This window comes from Mangifera indica, chromosome 5 (genome assembly GCF_011075055.1).
Source record: "Mangifera indica cultivar Alphonso chromosome 5, CATAS_Mindica_2.1, whole genome shotgun sequence".
Taxonomy (NCBI): domain Eukaryota; kingdom Viridiplantae; phylum Streptophyta; class Magnoliopsida; order Sapindales; family Anacardiaceae; genus Mangifera; species Mangifera indica.
Window position 1 is genome coordinate 14883645 of NC_058141.1, and position 17597 is coordinate 14901241.

Genomic DNA, 17597 nt, shown 5'->3' on the forward strand with positions numbered 1-17597 from the left:
TAACTCAATTATTTTATGCAATGGAGGGTAACTGAAATTTTATATTTTATTTAAGTCATACACGATGGGATATTATCAAAATTTTGCAATGTGTGATTCACATATGTTGGATTTTCAAAAGTGGGGGGCTAATTAATTAAAAAATTTTCATGCATGATTGAAGGAAGGGCTTGTCATGGATGTTTGAAGGGCATGTGAGTGATTGAAATTTCGTCACAGTATAAGGTAATTGAAAGTTGCTTATACTACATAATGTTGTGATTTTTATACAATAATTGATGGTAAGAAATCGTAGCTACAAAACCAAAGAACAATAGACCATCATCATACATATATATAATTTAAAGTTAATTATTGGTGGATAAGATATATGAATGTGATGAACTTTCTTCATTGATTTCATATTTTAAGTTGGAACTTGGGTGTGAAAGTGAAAATGAGATTTTTAATTTCTTAAAAATAGTAGAGTTCTTTTTTAATTTAAAAAAATAGGGTTTCGTTAAGAGTAACAAAAAAATCACAATTTGTCTGTAAGGTAGGACAGGTGGATGGACAATTTGTCTTTGTGCTTTTCTTTGCTTGTTGCTTTCTTTGGATTGTTAAGTTTTGATTGTTCCTTTTCTGAATTGTTTTTTATAAACTCACGTTTTATTATTTTGTCAGGAATACTTATTTGCTTAATTAAAAATAAATAAATAAATAAATAAAATACAGTGATGGAACACACCCCACCCTCTTCAAAAGGGTTATTTTAATTTATTTTCCTTTATGGTGTGATAAATTTGTTTAAATAGATTTTATCATGCAAGTGATAATTTATTAATTTATTTATGATTTTGGTGATTATTACCGAAAAGAAAAAAACTAGCACACAGCGACACACATGATAAAATATCTTCAATAGTGTCAAAAATGGTCTTCACGGCATAAACCCTGAGAAACTGACAAAATATTCGATTACCTTCATGCCACGAAGCTTATTTAAAATTCAAAAAAGCTGGGCTTAAATGTACATCCATTTTGCTAGTAATTAACATGTCAAAATCTAAACTTTGAAATTTAAACAGGCATCCTCATGATAAGTTCTCCAACCTTTAAACTGCAATAACCCAAAAAAAAAAAAAAAAAGAAATATGACCATGAAAATGGACGGTTTGAAGGTGAAAATAATTAATAAAATTATATATACAAATAATAAACATAAATTTATATACAAATAATTATTATGTAATTATATGATAATAATATATAATTATTTATATATAAATTTATTTATGTCTATTATTTATGTACATAATAATCCTAAAAATAATATTGGTGAAAGAAAGAAGTGTACCTTTTGATATAATAATAACAAAAATCAGCCAAGATGAACGTCTGAACCATTTCAGCAACGAAAGCCATCGGGAACCAGAGGTATCCTTGTCCAATCAAAAATAAATAATGCCCTCTTCTTTCAATAACCTATAAGCAAATAAATTGCAAAATGTTGAGTTCTATTATAAAAAGAGCCCAAAAATGGGGATAAATTGGAGAATAAATTTGTACCCATCAGGAAAATATTAGAACTAACCTGTAAAATCCAGTGAGCGCAAGACAAGAATCTTGCAACACCCAACGCAAATACATAACGAGATGTAAATGGTTCAATCATCTGAAACCATGTAACAGGAAAATCATAAGTTAACTACTGTAACTGCTAAATCAATACAAAACTGAGTTTCTTATACCTTTGCGTTCTGCATCATTCGAAGCTGAGGAAACACAGAGACTGACTCCAAGTACACACAGAATGCCCAAAGAAACCCATTAAGGCTTAAATGGTAGCTAAAAGGATGGATTAATAAAGCAAGGATAGCACAAGGTACCACCTGTCATAGAGTTTCAAGACAAGTAAAATAAGATTTTACAAGTCACAACAATCAATGCTCTTCTAGAGAATGGATATGAATAAATTAAACATTCTATCTAGATCTCCAGTCATATATGAAACTAAAATTTTCACACAACTGGCACACAATATGAATTACAACAGCTAATTAGTCAATTACCATATAATATATGGCAGTGGAAATTGGATCCTGATTAAATAAATTGTTCATCTAGTATTATTTATAGATGGCATTGAACAGGGTACTTACTATATAGTATAAGGGGAAGTTGTCTAAGTCCTTGATGTACGTTGATTTCAACTTGAAGCGGATCATATATATAACCCATGCTGTGGGTACAAGAGTTGCAAAATCTAGCACTGTATGAATGTCACCTTCCATAAGGAAGCTACAAACCAACCTTACAGCTAGGAACAGGGCTGTGAGTTCTTGAGACCTTAGTGAGAGACCTGAAAATCATAATTGCAAGGGAACTTTTACATATCAGAACATGGTTTAAAAAATCTTTGGCAGCCTACACGACTGAATGGAAAACTTTCTCATGAGATGATTAAATGATCAACGAACTACTCGCAACAAGATCATCATTTAAGCTTGTGTCGCTATTAATAACTGATATTATCACGAAAATCAGTCAATATTTAATTTCAAAAGTGAAAATGTTGCCATGGTGGATATTAAATCTATGAATCTGAGGTCCACAACAGCACAGGCTTGATTCCAAATGCAGCAATAGACAAACTGAAATGTACAAGAATCATGGATTATAACAGAGTGTAAATTTAGATTTAGGTCGCCAATCTACTGCAAAATAACTTCAATTCCTTAAAAACAACAAAATCCCGTTTAAACTTAGAAGAGGCAATAAAAATCATCCTTTTAATATTGTGCATTCGATTCTTTGAATTGTAATTTATTTCAAATGAACTCCAAAGACAATATATAATTTCCAAAAAGAAAAATTTCTTGAATTGAATTAATAATCTTCACGCACAAAAATATTGTCAAGTTACCCATCGGAAAATCACCACAAACTCTCACATTCAAAATCATTTAAAAAAACAATAAAATTAATCACCAAAAACAAGATAATTAACGAAACGAGAGATGATCGATGGGAATATTATACCAGAACAGGTCTTCGTGGTTTTGAGCTTGTAGATCAAGACAATGATACCAACAGCATGGATAGCCTCCGATGCAATGAAGAAATAATCATGATTTTTAACCCAAAGCTTCATAGCCATCAAAGAACACACCACAAAAGTCACTGCAAGAAAACTCTTCACCTTCATAGGCTGTCGTTTCAACCATTGCAGCACCACATTCACACCAGATCCTCCTCTCTTCGCCCCCATAATCACGGCTTTCTTCTTCTTCTTGTTTTTCAGGATAGATAACAAATTAACGCAGTTATTTTTATCTAAATATCTAGGGCTTTGTGTGCGTTTGGGTTTGTTTTGCTAAAGATGGCGGAGAGAGGGGAGGGAATTAAGACGACACGACGACCACATGCAGTCGGTGAAGTGGCCTTGAATTGTTTCCATATTGACAGCTAATAATAGATTGACACGTACGTTTTGTAGTTAAGCCAGTGTCTTGCCTTTTTGGTAACTTTGATTTGCGCCTTTATTTTTTTGTTAAATTTGACATTCTGTTGACTTGTCATTTGGAATTGTTTGACTTTAGGTGAGAATTTTTAAGGTGTACATCGGATGTACAGTGTAGTTTGCATCTAGACCGTTCGATTGGTTATAATCTAATCAGAATGGTCAAATCATGAAGTTAATTGCAGTACTTTTGCTAGGTTATACTTCACACGAGTTTATTATAATTTAAGGCTAATAATAGCTCAAATTGAGGTGACAATTTGTAATATAATAAAATATAAAAAATTACATTAAAATTAATTTTTTTAATACAAAATTTATTTTTAATTAATTTGATATAATTAAAAATTTAATTTGATAATATTAAAGTTTATGTAAAAGTAACTCAATATAATTCGAATCGATTTAAATATTTTAAAAAAATATTACTTTAATAAAATTTATTATGATAAATAATAAAAATATTGAAAGACTGTATCAACAATAGTTGATTTACAAATAATATTTTATAAAATTATAATCACTTATATTATATTATATTATATTTATATTGACACAATATAAATTCGAATTAATGATAGGAGTTGTAAGTTGTAATCTAGACATGGGATGCGCCATACTTATTCTAGCACAGTTTTTATCATATACGAATGGTTGTACTATATTTTAATATAAGCATTCATTATGACTTAAACTATGCAATAACAACAGTTTTCTAGAAACTAAAATTTCATTTATTTCACCAATACCAAGCATAAACGTTCACGTCATGCCCGAAGGACTCAAATGGTACATCAATCTCATATCTCAGTTACAGTTTTTCAACTAAATCTCTTTTACAAAAAGCTCATTCATCTTAACACAATAATAGATAATCAGATCCACGCCTAATCATCCTATACCAAGATTTTTCACACGTCTCATGCATACATCTATGAAGTTAAATCTAGATATTCTATAACAACATTCAATTTATGTAGAGCTTTAAAATCACCTACATAGTTCAATGACAAGCACTTTTTCAACCTTGACTTTCCTCTCCTATCTGTTCTTTGGTCAAGGGAAGGCTATGAAGATATGAAAATTATCAATTTCAGGGTAAATATTGTGTACAGAGATAACATCAATTTGTGGGATCATGGTTATTTTATAAAATTTCAATTAGATAACATCTAATATGAGTTTTCATTTTATTAAAACGATAATTTATTATTTAATTTATTTATAACGTGATGTTATTTGAATTGTTTATTTGACATAAATTGAACGAGTATTCCGCACTTTGGAATGATTGTTCAAGTTCTTATTTTATTACTTTAACTTAATTTCTCATGATCCGCACTGACATCAATTCATAAGTAATGAAAATGGCTTACTTAGTTAACTTTGCAGGCAGATATTTCTCTTTACTAACGTAGATTGGGTGGGTTCACTTGAATATAGCTTTTCCACCTCAGGTTTTCGTGTAAAATTATGGGGTAATTTAGTAATTTGACAAAGCAAAAAGCAGCTAGTGGCTGCTCTTGGTAATGTTGAGGCTGAGTTTAAGGCAATTGCGGAAGAAATTTGTTAGTTGATCTACTTAGAAAATTTTATTGAAGACTTACAACTATCCATTCTGTAGTGATGTTAAATCTGCTATTAATATAGTGTACAACTTTGTTTAACATGATTCAATGCAGGCCATGCAACATGTAACAACAGACAAAAACTTTATCAAGAGAGAAATTGAAAATGATTGACATTTATTTACGAGTTTGGGTCTGATTTGTTTCAAATTTAGAAAGTATTGAATAAGTATAATATATTAGAAAAAAAAAATTCCAATAATGCATTTATTTTATAGATTGTATTTCCTTAAATTGGTATGACAATTTTTTTTATTCTTTTGACGAATAAACAGAAAGTCAGAAAAAAATTGTAACTAAGAAATCACTGAGTAAATATATATTTTTTAAATGAATAAGCATATGACAGATGTGACATTTATGACCGTTCCTTATCTCCACTGGAACCACCGTTGAGTTGATGGAGCACAGGCCTTCAAAATTTAAGTAAGAGACGTCATCAAGTATGACTGCCAATCCGAAACAAAAAGAAAAGGTCTGAGAAGGCTGCCACTTTTAGTTCTTTTTTGTTTTTCAACAAAAACGGGTCCAGGGAAATTTACATCTCCATAATAATCATAATTAATCTCCCAAGTCCCAAGTGGGGAATTACGTATAATTTCCAGTTTCGGCTGCCGGCAGCCAACTTGTTGAAATCAATTTCCTTCTACCTAATCTTCAATCTGTCCCCATTGCAAACATTACGACTTCCCTCGCTTTATAAGCGATTCAAAGGTAAACAGAGAAAGCAACATAAAGATCGCAATTCAAAGGTAAACAGAAAAAGCAAATAAAGATTGAGCAATAAGCCCATGATCGGTTCAGCTGTAAGACAACCATGCTTCCAAAGCTGCATCACATTAACCTTCTCAACCACAAACTCCATGCTTCAACCTTGTTCTAACGTTGCTTTCAATTCCCATCTCCATCTTCAAAAACTAAGTTTTCCCCGAAAAACTCAATCTGGGTCTTTTCAAAATAGACCCGGGGCCTCTATCATTAACAATTTGTACGTTGGCACAGAGAATTTGTACGAATTGTTGGGCATTTCAGAGACTGGAACACTCGCAGAGATCAAGCAATCTTACAAGCAACTTGCACTAAAATACCATCCAGATGTGTCGCCGCCAGAAAGAATAGAAGAACACACAAAGAGGTTTATTCAGGTAAAAGAAGCTTATGAGACTCTGTCCGACCCTGTAAGCAGAGCTTTGTACGACAAACAACTGGCTTTCTCTTCGAGGAAACGATTACATTGCAAAGAGGTAGCTTGCTCAATTTCCAACTACTCAACATTTTTTATTTACATTACAAACTATATTTTATTGATAATGGATTTTCAGGAATTGGATGAGAAAAGAGAGTGGAGGAAGCAATGGGAGTCTCAACTAACACGGCTAAATAGAAGGAGCAGGAGCAGGGATTCAAGGGCCAACATGTCACGGGGAGCTAGAATCCGCAGAAGATCAAATCAAAGCTAGAGATTATCATCATGGTTTCCAAATTATATATATATATGTTGCATAATTGGCAATTTGACAACATTTTTATTTACGACACATCCTATCTCATACTTGAAAGATTGATCGTCCCGGAATGTTGTCGGTTTCTGCTATTTCTTCTTAGCCTGCTTCTTCGCTGCAATGCATAACTCGTAAGTAGAAACAATCTAAATTAGAACCTTAAACTACGATTGAAAAAAGGAAAAAGTGTGCAACTAACCCAATTTTCTCTTGGCTTCAGATGCTGCAAAAAACTCTCTCCATTCATCAGTTAGAACAAAGATGGGCTCCTCAGCTTCTTCCTCTTCCTCTTCTGCTAAACCTGTGTTCTCTTCATCTTGCAACGTCCACGTCCTACTCATCACACAGGACCAGGAAAACTCAGAAAAACCACATAACTGCATTTCAACTTATGCAAGTTAATAAACCAATTGTAGATGTACAATTTAAAAAAAGAAAGGAATTTTGGCCAATTCCGTTTCAAATTTATTTAAGATATTGGGCTTGGAGGTAGACAAACGATGATGAATAAATTGAAACGTGGTGCCAGAGATTTCGACTGCAAACCTAAAAATCAAATGAAGTAGGAAACAACAAAAGAAAAGAGTTGAGGCAAACTTACTGAGCATCGTAATGAGAAGTATGTTTGAAAAGGCGAGCTTCCGCCTGTAACTTGAAAGGATTCTGCGAAGGCTGATCTGAATTTTGGGGCGGAAGAGGAGTAAAAGTAGCGTTTACATGATAGCTATGATGATTTATGTGGTGGTAAGGGCAGATGATCAAGTGATGATGGTGAGGCAAGAAGATCAAGGGACCGTGGTGATGGTGGTGGTGGTGGTGCTGATGGTGATGGTGAAAATGATGATGATGATGACGAGGGGGAAGGGAGGATGACGATGACCGTGCTCTGCATCTGTGTGAAGGTTCCATGGCATACTGGTTTTGTTTGTGTTAGGGTTTAGGGTCCTATAACGACTGCTTGCAATTTTCTTGGGCTTTCTAAGCCCAAATTTATCTTTATCCAGATATCGTTAGATTTCAATTGGACCGAGCCACAACTTCGTTTCCATAAGCTTCATCCACAGTCGTAGATGATGTCCCATGGCAACCTTATCATTTTTTTTTTTTTTTTTATATCGAGCAAATGTTATATGAGCCTGATTATCCCTCTGAAGCTGAATCTATCCTATTAAACAGGTGAAATCGAATCTGATACAGTGATAATCCAGTGATCGGCCATAATCACTATCCCAAATTTGTCAAAATTTAATTTTGACAAATGTCTCCACATAAAGTTGCTTCTTTTATTTTAAAATATGTAACTGATCAATAATCTTAAAAAAAAAAATAAAGTCCCCCAACTCCATTCAACTAAACGGAGGTTTGGTAAATGAACCTGTCACTTACATTAATCAATTCAATCTATTTGACAACTAAATCAATACTCAACTTTCACCAACTCAATTCAAATGTTATAGATGTTGATTCGTAATGAAATCTTATCAGTTGGAAGTATTTGATTAAAGTAAGTGAACAAAAATAAAATAAAATAAGATTTTATTTATGTAAATAAAGCGAAGGAGAAATGTACTAGGATGGAGAAAATTTTAACTCATCCATCTAAACTGGTAAATTAAAAAGGGGAGAGGCGGCGATAGAAAGTTGTTTCCAAGTGAAATCTTTAAAAAATGGTCAAAAAGTGTGGGAAAGTACAAAAGGCATATTAGATGTAGATCCGGAAGAGGCGGTGGGTTCATATTTTCTTTAGTGGGTTGGTAAAATGTTGTTGTCTCTTCCCTAACTCCACCCATTTTTGGTTAGTTTTGGTCCCACATTTTTTCAGTCAATATTTACGGGCCAAATAAACGATTAGACCATTTTGGTCATTTCACTAACAAAAAATAAAATAGTAATTTACACTGAAATCAAATGGATAGATAAATGAGCTTTTTAAATTTTAAAGGTGAAAAATCGATAGTTCATTAAAGTTTGCGTGGTGAATGGTCATATAGCCAAATTTACACGACCAAACCAGCCAACCCAATCGTTCGTTTTGTGTGTTTGGTCATTGGCAAATTGGGTCGCGCGGGAGATAGCGATTAACGAACGAGAAAAGAGGACAGTAAAGGAAGTAGTTTTAGTTTCAGTTTCAGACGTAGGGACAAGATCTTGCAATCCCGTACAAAAGCAGCACCTCACGTGGAGATGGTTCCCTATTAATATTTCCTTTTTTTTTTTTAAATTTATATAATCTTAATACTACATTTATATTACATTGCAAGATCCAGCATCCACACATTCCGATAATCAACGCCAACCCTACGATTTTCTCCTTTTATTTTATTATTATTGTCTTGGCCTCTCTCTCTCTATATTTCTCAATCCGATTTCTCACTTCGGTTCCTCATTGCTGTCATTTCAGTTCCTCTGGGCTCAGTAGCGTTTGTTTTCGATTCATGTTTTTTTTTTTTTTTAATTCTTTCTATCATTTACTTAGCTAGTGTTTAGTTTTGTCATTCATTCATTTGTCGTTTGCATTTGTTTTGTATCTGACTACTTTGGATTTTCGATATCAGTATTGTTTCTTTTGCTGCTGATTGTTGTTTGATAGATTTTTTTTTTTTGGTGCTTCATTGATAGGCTGTGTTTTGTTTTTAAATCTTGTCTCTGATTAGTTGCAAAGCTCTGGTTGTTGTTTGATTCGTTTGGTTTGATTTGTGATCTGGGTCTGTGGTATTTGTGGGATTTGTTGAGTCTATCAATGGGCGCTTTGGATGAGGGGCATTTCCATGTGGAGCTTGAAAATGGAGCGAAACTGAGTGGCCTTGAGCTTGGTTTTGAGCAACAACCTGAGACTCTCGCTATTGAAGAGGCTGTTAAAGTTCTCTTGCAGGGCTTAGGTGAAGATGTCAGTAGGGAAGGTCTCAAAAAGACCCCTCTTCGCGTCGCCAAGGCTCTTCATGAAGGAACAAGAGGTGCCTATTACCTTTATTCACTTTTATTCTGGTGATTTTACTTAATTAGTGAAAACAGCATATTTGTATTCTAGTGATTGTTTTTCGTTGAACCTTAGTCGGTTGGACGCTATTTTTTCAATCGTAGCATGTCAACTTCTCCTGTGAAGTATCGATAATGGGAAATCTTTTAAAATTTTAGGTGGTTAGGCTATTTCATGTTTTTTGCTGTGTAGTTCAATAAATAGAGGCATGAATGTTGTTTTCTATAACCTTCATCACGACATCATTTAGTTTAGTTCTTGGTCCTTTTCAGGCTGTTTGGTGGACAGCTGAGCAGATTGATTTTTACTATGAAAATTAGGGGGGTTACCTTGTGTGACTTTTCTTCATTGAACTCCGGCTGTTTTATTATCAGCTCTTTCAACATTTCTGTTTTTGTTTCATAATTGCTTTCTCTCTATATGCTGCATGTTCACTACGATTGCTTATCCTTTCTATATTGCTAGGCCACTCTGATTGCTTACCCAGGCCCCTCTCCATATGCAAGATCACTTGGATTCTCATCCTAGAACGTGCTCCATTCATATATACCCTGTCCTTGTTATGCCAAATAAAGCAGAATATGTTTCAACTAGCCCTCATGGATAGAGAGTACATCGGAGAGTATGATAGAGTTTTACTTTTTCCTCTCCCTTGTCGACCAACCCCAGCCACCAGATGTGGTTGAGCTAAACCATTGTGAAAAAAGTTCATCTTCTGTTCATATATATAATCGGGAAACCAGTGTGTGATTAATTTATTGTATCATTTTGTTCATTGGTGGTGATGGATTAGGGTTCTTAAACATGTGAAATAGTGAAGGGGGTCTAGATATGTAGTTTACACAAGTTATACCTAGGTTCAATAATAAGAAGGATTATTAATTATTGATCTCTTTATGTTTTCTCTTGTGCGATGCTTCTGTAACTAGTTGGTAATTTTTGGGTGTATTGAGCCTAGCATCTAATGTTGGCTGGGGTCCAGGGTGAGGTGAGATGTACCATTGTTGATAAATGCCTAGAGCAGCATGAACTGGTTTACTTACCTATATTCACACAATATATCTGTTATTATTTGGTTTATTGGTAAATTCTTCAAGCTTATTGCACTAAGAATTTGGTGACTGATTCGGTAGTGGTTTTCTAGACATCTTGACTCCCCAATAATGAAATTGGTATAATAGTTGTTCCTCACAATGCCAATCTGTTGTAAATTCTTTTTTTCTTTCATCATATCTTGCTTTTCTGCATTAATATCTGTAGTGGTTCCGTGGCCCATACCTAGTTCTAGTAGGTGAAAGAGAGATTGTCAGCATGGCCCATACCTACCTCATATTTCTCCTTTTTATCAATGGAAATATACAAGGTGCAGAAGATTTATTGTGCTGTGGGAATGTTGACACACTCAAACATATAAGGCAGGGCAGTTGGAATCAATTAAATCATTTGGTGTAAACAGATAATCACTCATCTTTAATTGAGTCAGAGGCCTTTCTTTTCAGAATTCTCTAGTTGTGAAGCCTAAATGCATTATTCCATGACATAAAATAATTGATCTTGTTAACTTGTATTTTATATTTGTTATTTAATAGTTTTTTTTCTAGCTATGTAGTTTCATATAGATTTTGTTTTGGAAATATTGGTTTTCCTTTTAATTGTTGATCAAGTGGTTTCTTACCTTTCCAGGTTACAGACAAAATGTGAAAGACATTGTTCAAGGTGCTTTGTTTCCTGAAGTAGGTTTAGATAATGGAATTGGTCATGCAGGTGGAGCAGGTGGGCTTGTGATTGTTCGAGATCTTGACCTCTTCTCATACTGTGAATCCTGTTTGCTTCCATTCCAAGTTAAGTGTCATGTTGGCTACGTGCCTTCTGGTCAACGGGTTCTGGGATTAAGCAAGCTCTCCAGAGTTGCTGATATTTTTGGAAAACGGCTCCAAGACCCACAGCGTCTCGTATACGAAGTGTGTTCAGCTTTGCATCATGGGATTAAGCCTGCCGGTGTTGCTGTTATAATGCAATGCTTACACTTGCATTTCCCAAGTCTGGAGTCAGCCTTTCTTGAGCCAAATCATCAAGGTTGGGTGAAGGCACTGGTGTGTTCAGGTTCAGGAGTCTTCGAAGATCAAGATGCAGATGTTTGGAGTGATTTTTTGAGTCTTCTGAGATTCAGAGGTGTAAATGTTAATAAAATTCATATGAAAGACTTTGTTGAAAAATGTTGGTGTCCATCCAAGTCTTCCTTAACTGCTAAAATTTCTTCAAAGCTAGAACCAGCCCACCAAGGAATGGTCGCTGCAGTTACTTCAATTCTCAGATCTCTGGGGGAGGATCCAGCCAGGCAAGAACTTTTAGGAACTCCTAGTCGTTTTGTGAAGTGGTTCATGAACTTTCAGAACACAAATCTGGAGATGAAGTTTAACAGCTTTGCTTGTAGAAGAATGGATATACATAAACCCAATAGAGAACACAATAAGGAACAAGTACACTCTGAGCTTAGCTTACCGTTTTGGTCTCAATGTGAGCATCATTTACTTCCTTTTCATGGTGTCGTACATATTGGATTCTTCTGCACTGAAGGATTTAATCCAATTGGAAAATCCCTTCTACAGTCGATAGTACATTTTTATGGTTTCAAGCTCCAAGTACAAGAAAGACTCACTAGGCAGATTGCTGAGACTGCTTCATCAATCTTAGGGGGTGATGTGATGGTAGTTGTGGAGGCTAGCCACACCTGCATGATCTCTAGAGGGATTGAGAAGTTTGGAAGTAGTACAGCAACTGTTGCTGTGCTGGGTCGATTTTCAACTGATCCTGCAGTCAGGGCAATGTTTTTACAGAGTATTCCAAAGACTACATTGGGAGGTTGATAATTGGGACCCCCACCCATGTTGATTGTGATAGAAACAAATCGATAAAGCCATTTCTTTGCTATTCTTGTTGGATGCTTGCATCTGCACTGGCGATTGCATGGCAGTGGATGAGTTGTGATAGACCTGTCATGGTTGACTCAAAGTCATTCTTGGTATCGCTGAGGATGGTATTGCATCTGCACCTAGTCAGAAGTGGCATCATAACTGAGGATTCAAATTTCATGATCATTTATTTTAGGTTCAAGTTCAACTTACATTACTGTAGCATAAACCCCTTCGTATAGAAATTTTGGAAGGCATGCCAATTTTTCATGGTTTTTTCTCGGTACACCATTTTTCTTTTCTAAAATATGCTTCCGATATTGGAAAAAACTCCCATATTTTTACTGCAGTTCATCACATGGAAATGGAAAAAAAAAAAAGTTTAGTGTGATTCTGTTTTGAGATTCTCTCTCTCTCTCTTTTTTTTTTTTATTCCTCCAAGGGAAAGATGTATTTTCTTGATAGTAAAAACCTTCTGCAAAGAGTAGAGAATGGCAGAAATACACATATGTGCAACTTTTGCAAAGAGTATAGAATGCTATAAAGATCATGTCTATATATAAAAAGAAAAAGATTATTCGGAATTCATACAGGTAACATGCACTTATTGAAATAAAGGCACTTTCAAGTCAGTCGGATTTATTTACATGGAGCAGTAGATACCAGATGCATAAGCCAGTAATCCTATCCTAACCACAAATGCCTGATGGTACGCCACTCCAAATGAGGATTTGATTTTGGGGCACGATGAATAGGCAGGTGTTGTAGCTTGAATGATAATATGACAATCCCCAACACTATTATTAAAACTTGTTTCCATGACAATATAGAAAGATGAAAAACCTGCATACAAGCGATCCTAGTCAGCAAGCTTTTGAATAAACAGAAACAATATGATAAAATTAAAATATCAGAAAGTACTGAAACCACAAACTGCAGGTTGGTGTCATTAGTGTGATATCATTGTGAATTGTGATGACAAAAATAAATAATAATAATTTATCAAACATTATCGTCAGAAGAAAATTTCTACAAGCAAAAAAGAGGGGTTAACAAAACTGGTGAAGTATTAAAACTTCTAGAGAAATCCAAAACAAATGAAACCAAATTCTTGTTAAGCACAGTGATCAAATAAAACAAGGGTACAAACAAGAAAACCATTTCCTTATTTTTCGTTTTTTTGGGTGCGGGTTAAGGGAAAGGATGCATAACAATAACAGTAAAGAAGATTCCAAATCAAGAAGTCATCCTTTTTAACAAGGAAAGCTTTAGACAAAAAAAAAAAAACCATAAAATTTATTGTTTACATATTTGACTTTCTAATGGTATGTTTGGAGGCATATATAAACAAGGGTTCACCAAGCAGAAGCAAAATAGAAGTTTCTATTATTTAATTTCATGAATACATATGATTAAAAGACAATGAAAAGACAAAGACAAAGAAAAGGATTATAACAATTAAGAAGGTAAATCTTCAAAGAATACCAAACCTTGTTCCTGGCAGAGTTTTTATGGGGAAGATTTTTATCAGCATGTTCAAGGCAGTAGAGCAACATATCAACTATTACCAACTCATTTTCTGGATCATCATTTTCTGCTAGCAAAAGAAGCTAGTAACTGATGGTTAGTTCCTCGAAATTATCACATCATTCATGCTAACAACAGGCCAAAATGTGAATCACAGAGAATCAAAATAACAGTGATAAGGATCAAATAACTTGTTCAGATCACCTGGAATGTCAAAAATTTGTTTCACAGGTGGTACACCCAGCAGCTCCCCTAGATAAATGCGGATGCGAGCTCGATCAGTGAGTGAAAGTAAATCACCATGTGTCACTACAACAACAGGTTTATCATCTGGAACAAAGAAACAAGTTTTACCACCATAAAGAGATATTGCTCACTGATATGAAATAATATAAGAAGAATAAATAAAGGAACATGAGGAGAAGATAGATGGATGAAACATTTAACATAAAGATTATATAATTCACTTGCAAAAGTTATGTGATTGAATTGGTCACACGAACTCTGTTAGGACTCATGTCTATGTCCCACAAGAAGGAAAACAAGCACGAGTGGCAGAAAATTGAGAAGCACAAGTGGCAGTCACATAGAAAGCAAGGCAGGACCACAAGGAATTGAGGAAGAACATGGCACACTGTGAGTGGTCTGCCGGTTATGAAGAGAATAAAGGCTGGAGAGGAATCAAGGATGTTAAGGATATAAAAGGATAAGCGGAAGGAGAGTGATGGCCTCTTGAATGCCAAGCAATATACTGTTCTGGATTTACTGTTACACTGTATACTTGGCTGAAATCAAGACATACTGCAGTATTTTGCCATTTCCATTTGTTATTATTTGTCATATTGCTTTGGGTTGAGAATTGGTTGAGTGTAGGTTGCTGTGTGTGGGTTTCTTAGTGAAGAGACTGAAGTTGCTGGAGTGGAATGCAAGTCAAGTACCTTCCCCCAACAAAATGGTATAAAAAGATTGAGAACCATATACCTTTGAATGACAAGTAGGGACAGTTGAAAGCTGTTTTAATTATTTGGTTATATTGCTTCTCTGCATCACCATCATCTTCCATGGATTTCAGAACTGCAAGTCCATCAACAACAAATATGCAAAAATTAACCATCTTGGCCTCACCGGGATGACAACCATTATTGCGAGCTTTGCACTTCATTCTGCTCCTTAAATTTAAATCATCGGATTTCCTGAAAAACATCACAGAATTTAAGTTATTCAAAATAGATAGAATGCTGATCTACAACGATCTCCCGAAAAAAATGAACAGATGGAAAAAATTTGAAGTCAGCAATTCCGACCTGATAACAAGTTCCCCGTGACGAACTCCTTTGGTAATCCAATGCTTTATCATATTAATATTATCATATGAGTCATCAGACAAACTGCGGGTATCATAAAGACAAAAAGAATTTGAATCCCTCGGTATCATATATTCCTGAAGGAAGTAGGTTCCATCTCCGACAGATGAATTATCTAGTAATGGAAGACAAGACGTGAAAAAAAGTTAATTAAACCAGAACGACTGCAATTAATGTACTACCACATGATTCAAATTTAGATTTCCTCAATTACAACTTGCAGAAATTTACTTTAAAGTTAAAAGTACAAGTTAAGTGACACATACATGTTACTTGGGCTCGTTCTGATGCAAACTTGTCATCTTCGAACACCTTTGAAATTCTATTGACCAGACTGCTCTTTCCAGAACCTTTAGGACCAATTAAAATAAGTGATATTGTCTCTGGGACATCATAATCACTCAATCTTTTGCCCCCAGCATTCTCAATCCATCCTCCAGGGACATAGCTGTGAATATCAAAATACACATCAAATCAAGCAAATATATAATGAATTTTCAGACATGTTTGTAAACAGTTTCATCACCAGAACAATTTCAAATGTCGTTGCTTTAAGAAAATAAATTGTCCTACTCAATAGAAGTAATTTCATAAAAGTAATCCTGTTATGACATATCATGCAATTGGCATGCTAATTGTAGGCAAGTTCAACGCATAAGTCAGGATGTAGTGTTAGTAAAGGCTATAGAAGTGGATCGGATGCCACCAAAATTGGAGATGATTTATAAGGATCCATAAGAACATTTGGTATTTAGTTTAATTTAGTACCAACAATTCTTGATATGTAAAATTTACTTGGTGTCTGTTTCATAATCAATATTACACTTCACAGAAGGCCTCAAAACAACCAGAATTACTAAGACATATCCATTGTGTAACATAGATGGTTTTCATTCAGTCATTGCAGAGCCTCTGTAATGTTGTTAGACCTAAGAAATATACTCTTTTGGAGGCTCTTGAAGCTATATATGATAAAAATGATGGAAGAACTTTATCCTCATTTCTCATTAGATTGACAGGCCAGCAATGTTCTTTCAGACTGGTAGAGATCAGTATTATATGTAAGAAAAAAAATTAAAAAAATGAAGCAATCATCGGTAAAAATTCCTTAACTCATGTATCCGAGAACATATAATAAGTCAAAACATATAAAAAAAATGTGTTTTTAATGGAACACAGAGAGTGCGCTGCATGTTTAGTAGAACCAGTGTCCATGTGGAGATGTTAAAATTATAGTAAATACCTCAAAATTTTGTTCTTCGCATCACTCAAACTCCCAAGACGAGTACGCAACTCATCATAACTGTGCAAGACTTGTGTGTAACTTCTCCTCCTCTGTTCTGCTTCAAAGTCCAAGGAAGCTGGAGATAGTTGACCAGTTTCTTGCGGGAATTCCCCAAACACGGCCCCATCCTCATCATTCACAAGTGTTCCTTTACAAAACTTCATGCTTAAAATGAAATGACCTTCAATCTTTGGCAGAAATGAAAGGGTAATAAATCGAGTAATAAAATGAAAAACATTTACATACCTGAGGAAAGAAGGGGCTTGAGATGATGGCAATAGAGGGGAAACACGAGATTCCTCTGAATAATCAAAATAACGTCACCAATTTTTATTCACAATGAAAAAGACGAACAGAGAAAGGGAGAAGGTGTAGTTATACCAGGAGTGATTGAGATTGTATCACCACCCATGCCTATACCTCGGTTGTCTTCAGAGATAAGCAAAGTGCCTTTGGAGAAGATTGACCACAACTTCGCCACAAATGGCCTTTCATTATTTCATCACCCTTTAATTTGATTCCGTTGACCGATGATAAGAAGTCTAGATAATTTCTGCAGCTCTTACACTAGGGATTTCATTTTGTAATATTATAATGTTAAATTTAACAATAAACCCTATTTTTCTCATTTCGAAAATATAAATAAATACATATTTATATAATTAAATAATTTTAAATTAAAAATAAAATAATATTTAATCACATAATAATATAAATATATACCTATTTACAAAATTAAAATAAATCCATATAGAATTGCTCTAAATTGAAAGCCATATCAGGGAGAGACCAGTGATAGTAATTGTATATTACTGTATAATCAATTACTTAAGCAGCGAAGAAAAGTTTCAATGGTTTGTCACGTTGGGAAACCGGCCCATGCGCGACAAATAAATAATT

The 17597-nt window shown here is 34.5% G+C and overlaps 4 protein-coding genes across 6 annotated transcripts; 1 reads left to right on the forward strand and 3 right to left on the reverse strand.

The window, feature by feature from the left end:
- Nucleotides 1-884: 884 nt before the first annotated feature.
- LOC123215916 (ER lumen protein-retaining receptor erd-2.2-like) lies at nucleotides 885-3426 on the reverse strand. Of its 2 annotated transcripts, none has more exons than XM_044636216.1 (6): nucleotides 3022-3426; nucleotides 2142-2341; nucleotides 1731-1871; nucleotides 1574-1654; nucleotides 1337-1464; nucleotides 885-941 (listed from the first exon to the last, which is right to left on the reverse strand). In XM_044636216.1, the coding sequence occupies exons 1-6, from the start codon at nucleotides 3248-3250 to the stop codon at nucleotides 920-922; spliced, it is 801 nt and encodes a 266-aa protein (XP_044492151.1). In that variant the 5' UTR covers nucleotides 3251-3426; the 3' UTR covers nucleotides 885-919. The 2 variants fall into 2 exon arrangements, with proteins under 2 accessions (XP_044492151.1, XP_044492150.1); XM_044636215.1 differs by having other exon boundaries at nucleotides 885-1099.
- Nucleotides 3427-6602: 3176 nt separating this feature from the next.
- Nucleotides 6603-7709, reverse strand: LOC123216635 (SKI/DACH domain-containing protein 1-like). The gene is made up of 3 exons (XM_044637120.1): nucleotides 7234-7709; nucleotides 6832-6965; nucleotides 6603-6747 (listed from the first exon to the last, which is right to left on the reverse strand). The coding sequence occupies exons 1-3, from the start codon at nucleotides 7539-7541 to the stop codon at nucleotides 6722-6724; spliced, it is 468 nt and encodes a 155-aa protein (XP_044493055.1). The 5' UTR covers nucleotides 7542-7709; the 3' UTR covers nucleotides 6603-6721.
- An 845-nt stretch (nucleotides 7710-8554) lies between these two features.
- Nucleotides 8555-12912, forward strand: LOC123216632 (GTP cyclohydrolase 1-like). Its single transcript, XM_044637118.1, has 2 exons — nucleotides 8555-9586; nucleotides 11293-12912. The coding sequence occupies exons 1-2, from the start codon at nucleotides 9373-9375 to the stop codon at nucleotides 12474-12476; spliced, it is 1398 nt and encodes a 465-aa protein (XP_044493053.1). The 5' UTR covers nucleotides 8555-9372; the 3' UTR covers nucleotides 12477-12912.
- A 145-nt stretch (nucleotides 12913-13057) lies between these two features.
- Nucleotides 13058-17309, reverse strand: LOC123216633. Of its 2 annotated transcripts, none has more exons than XM_044637119.1 (9): nucleotides 17079-17304; nucleotides 16944-16998; nucleotides 16656-16862; nucleotides 15679-15860; nucleotides 15353-15527; nucleotides 15030-15241; nucleotides 14253-14378; nucleotides 14012-14115; nucleotides 13058-13364 (listed from the first exon to the last, which is right to left on the reverse strand). In XM_044637119.1, the coding sequence occupies exons 1-9, from the start codon at nucleotides 17107-17109 to the stop codon at nucleotides 13206-13208; spliced, it is 1251 nt and encodes a 416-aa protein (XP_044493054.1). In that variant the 5' UTR covers nucleotides 17110-17304; the 3' UTR covers nucleotides 13058-13205. The 2 variants fall into 2 exon arrangements, 1 of the variants encoding a protein (XP_044493054.1); XR_006502262.1 differs by having other exon boundaries at nucleotides 13337-13364; nucleotides 14012-14131; nucleotides 17079-17309.
- Nucleotides 17310-17597: the final 288 nt, after the last annotated feature.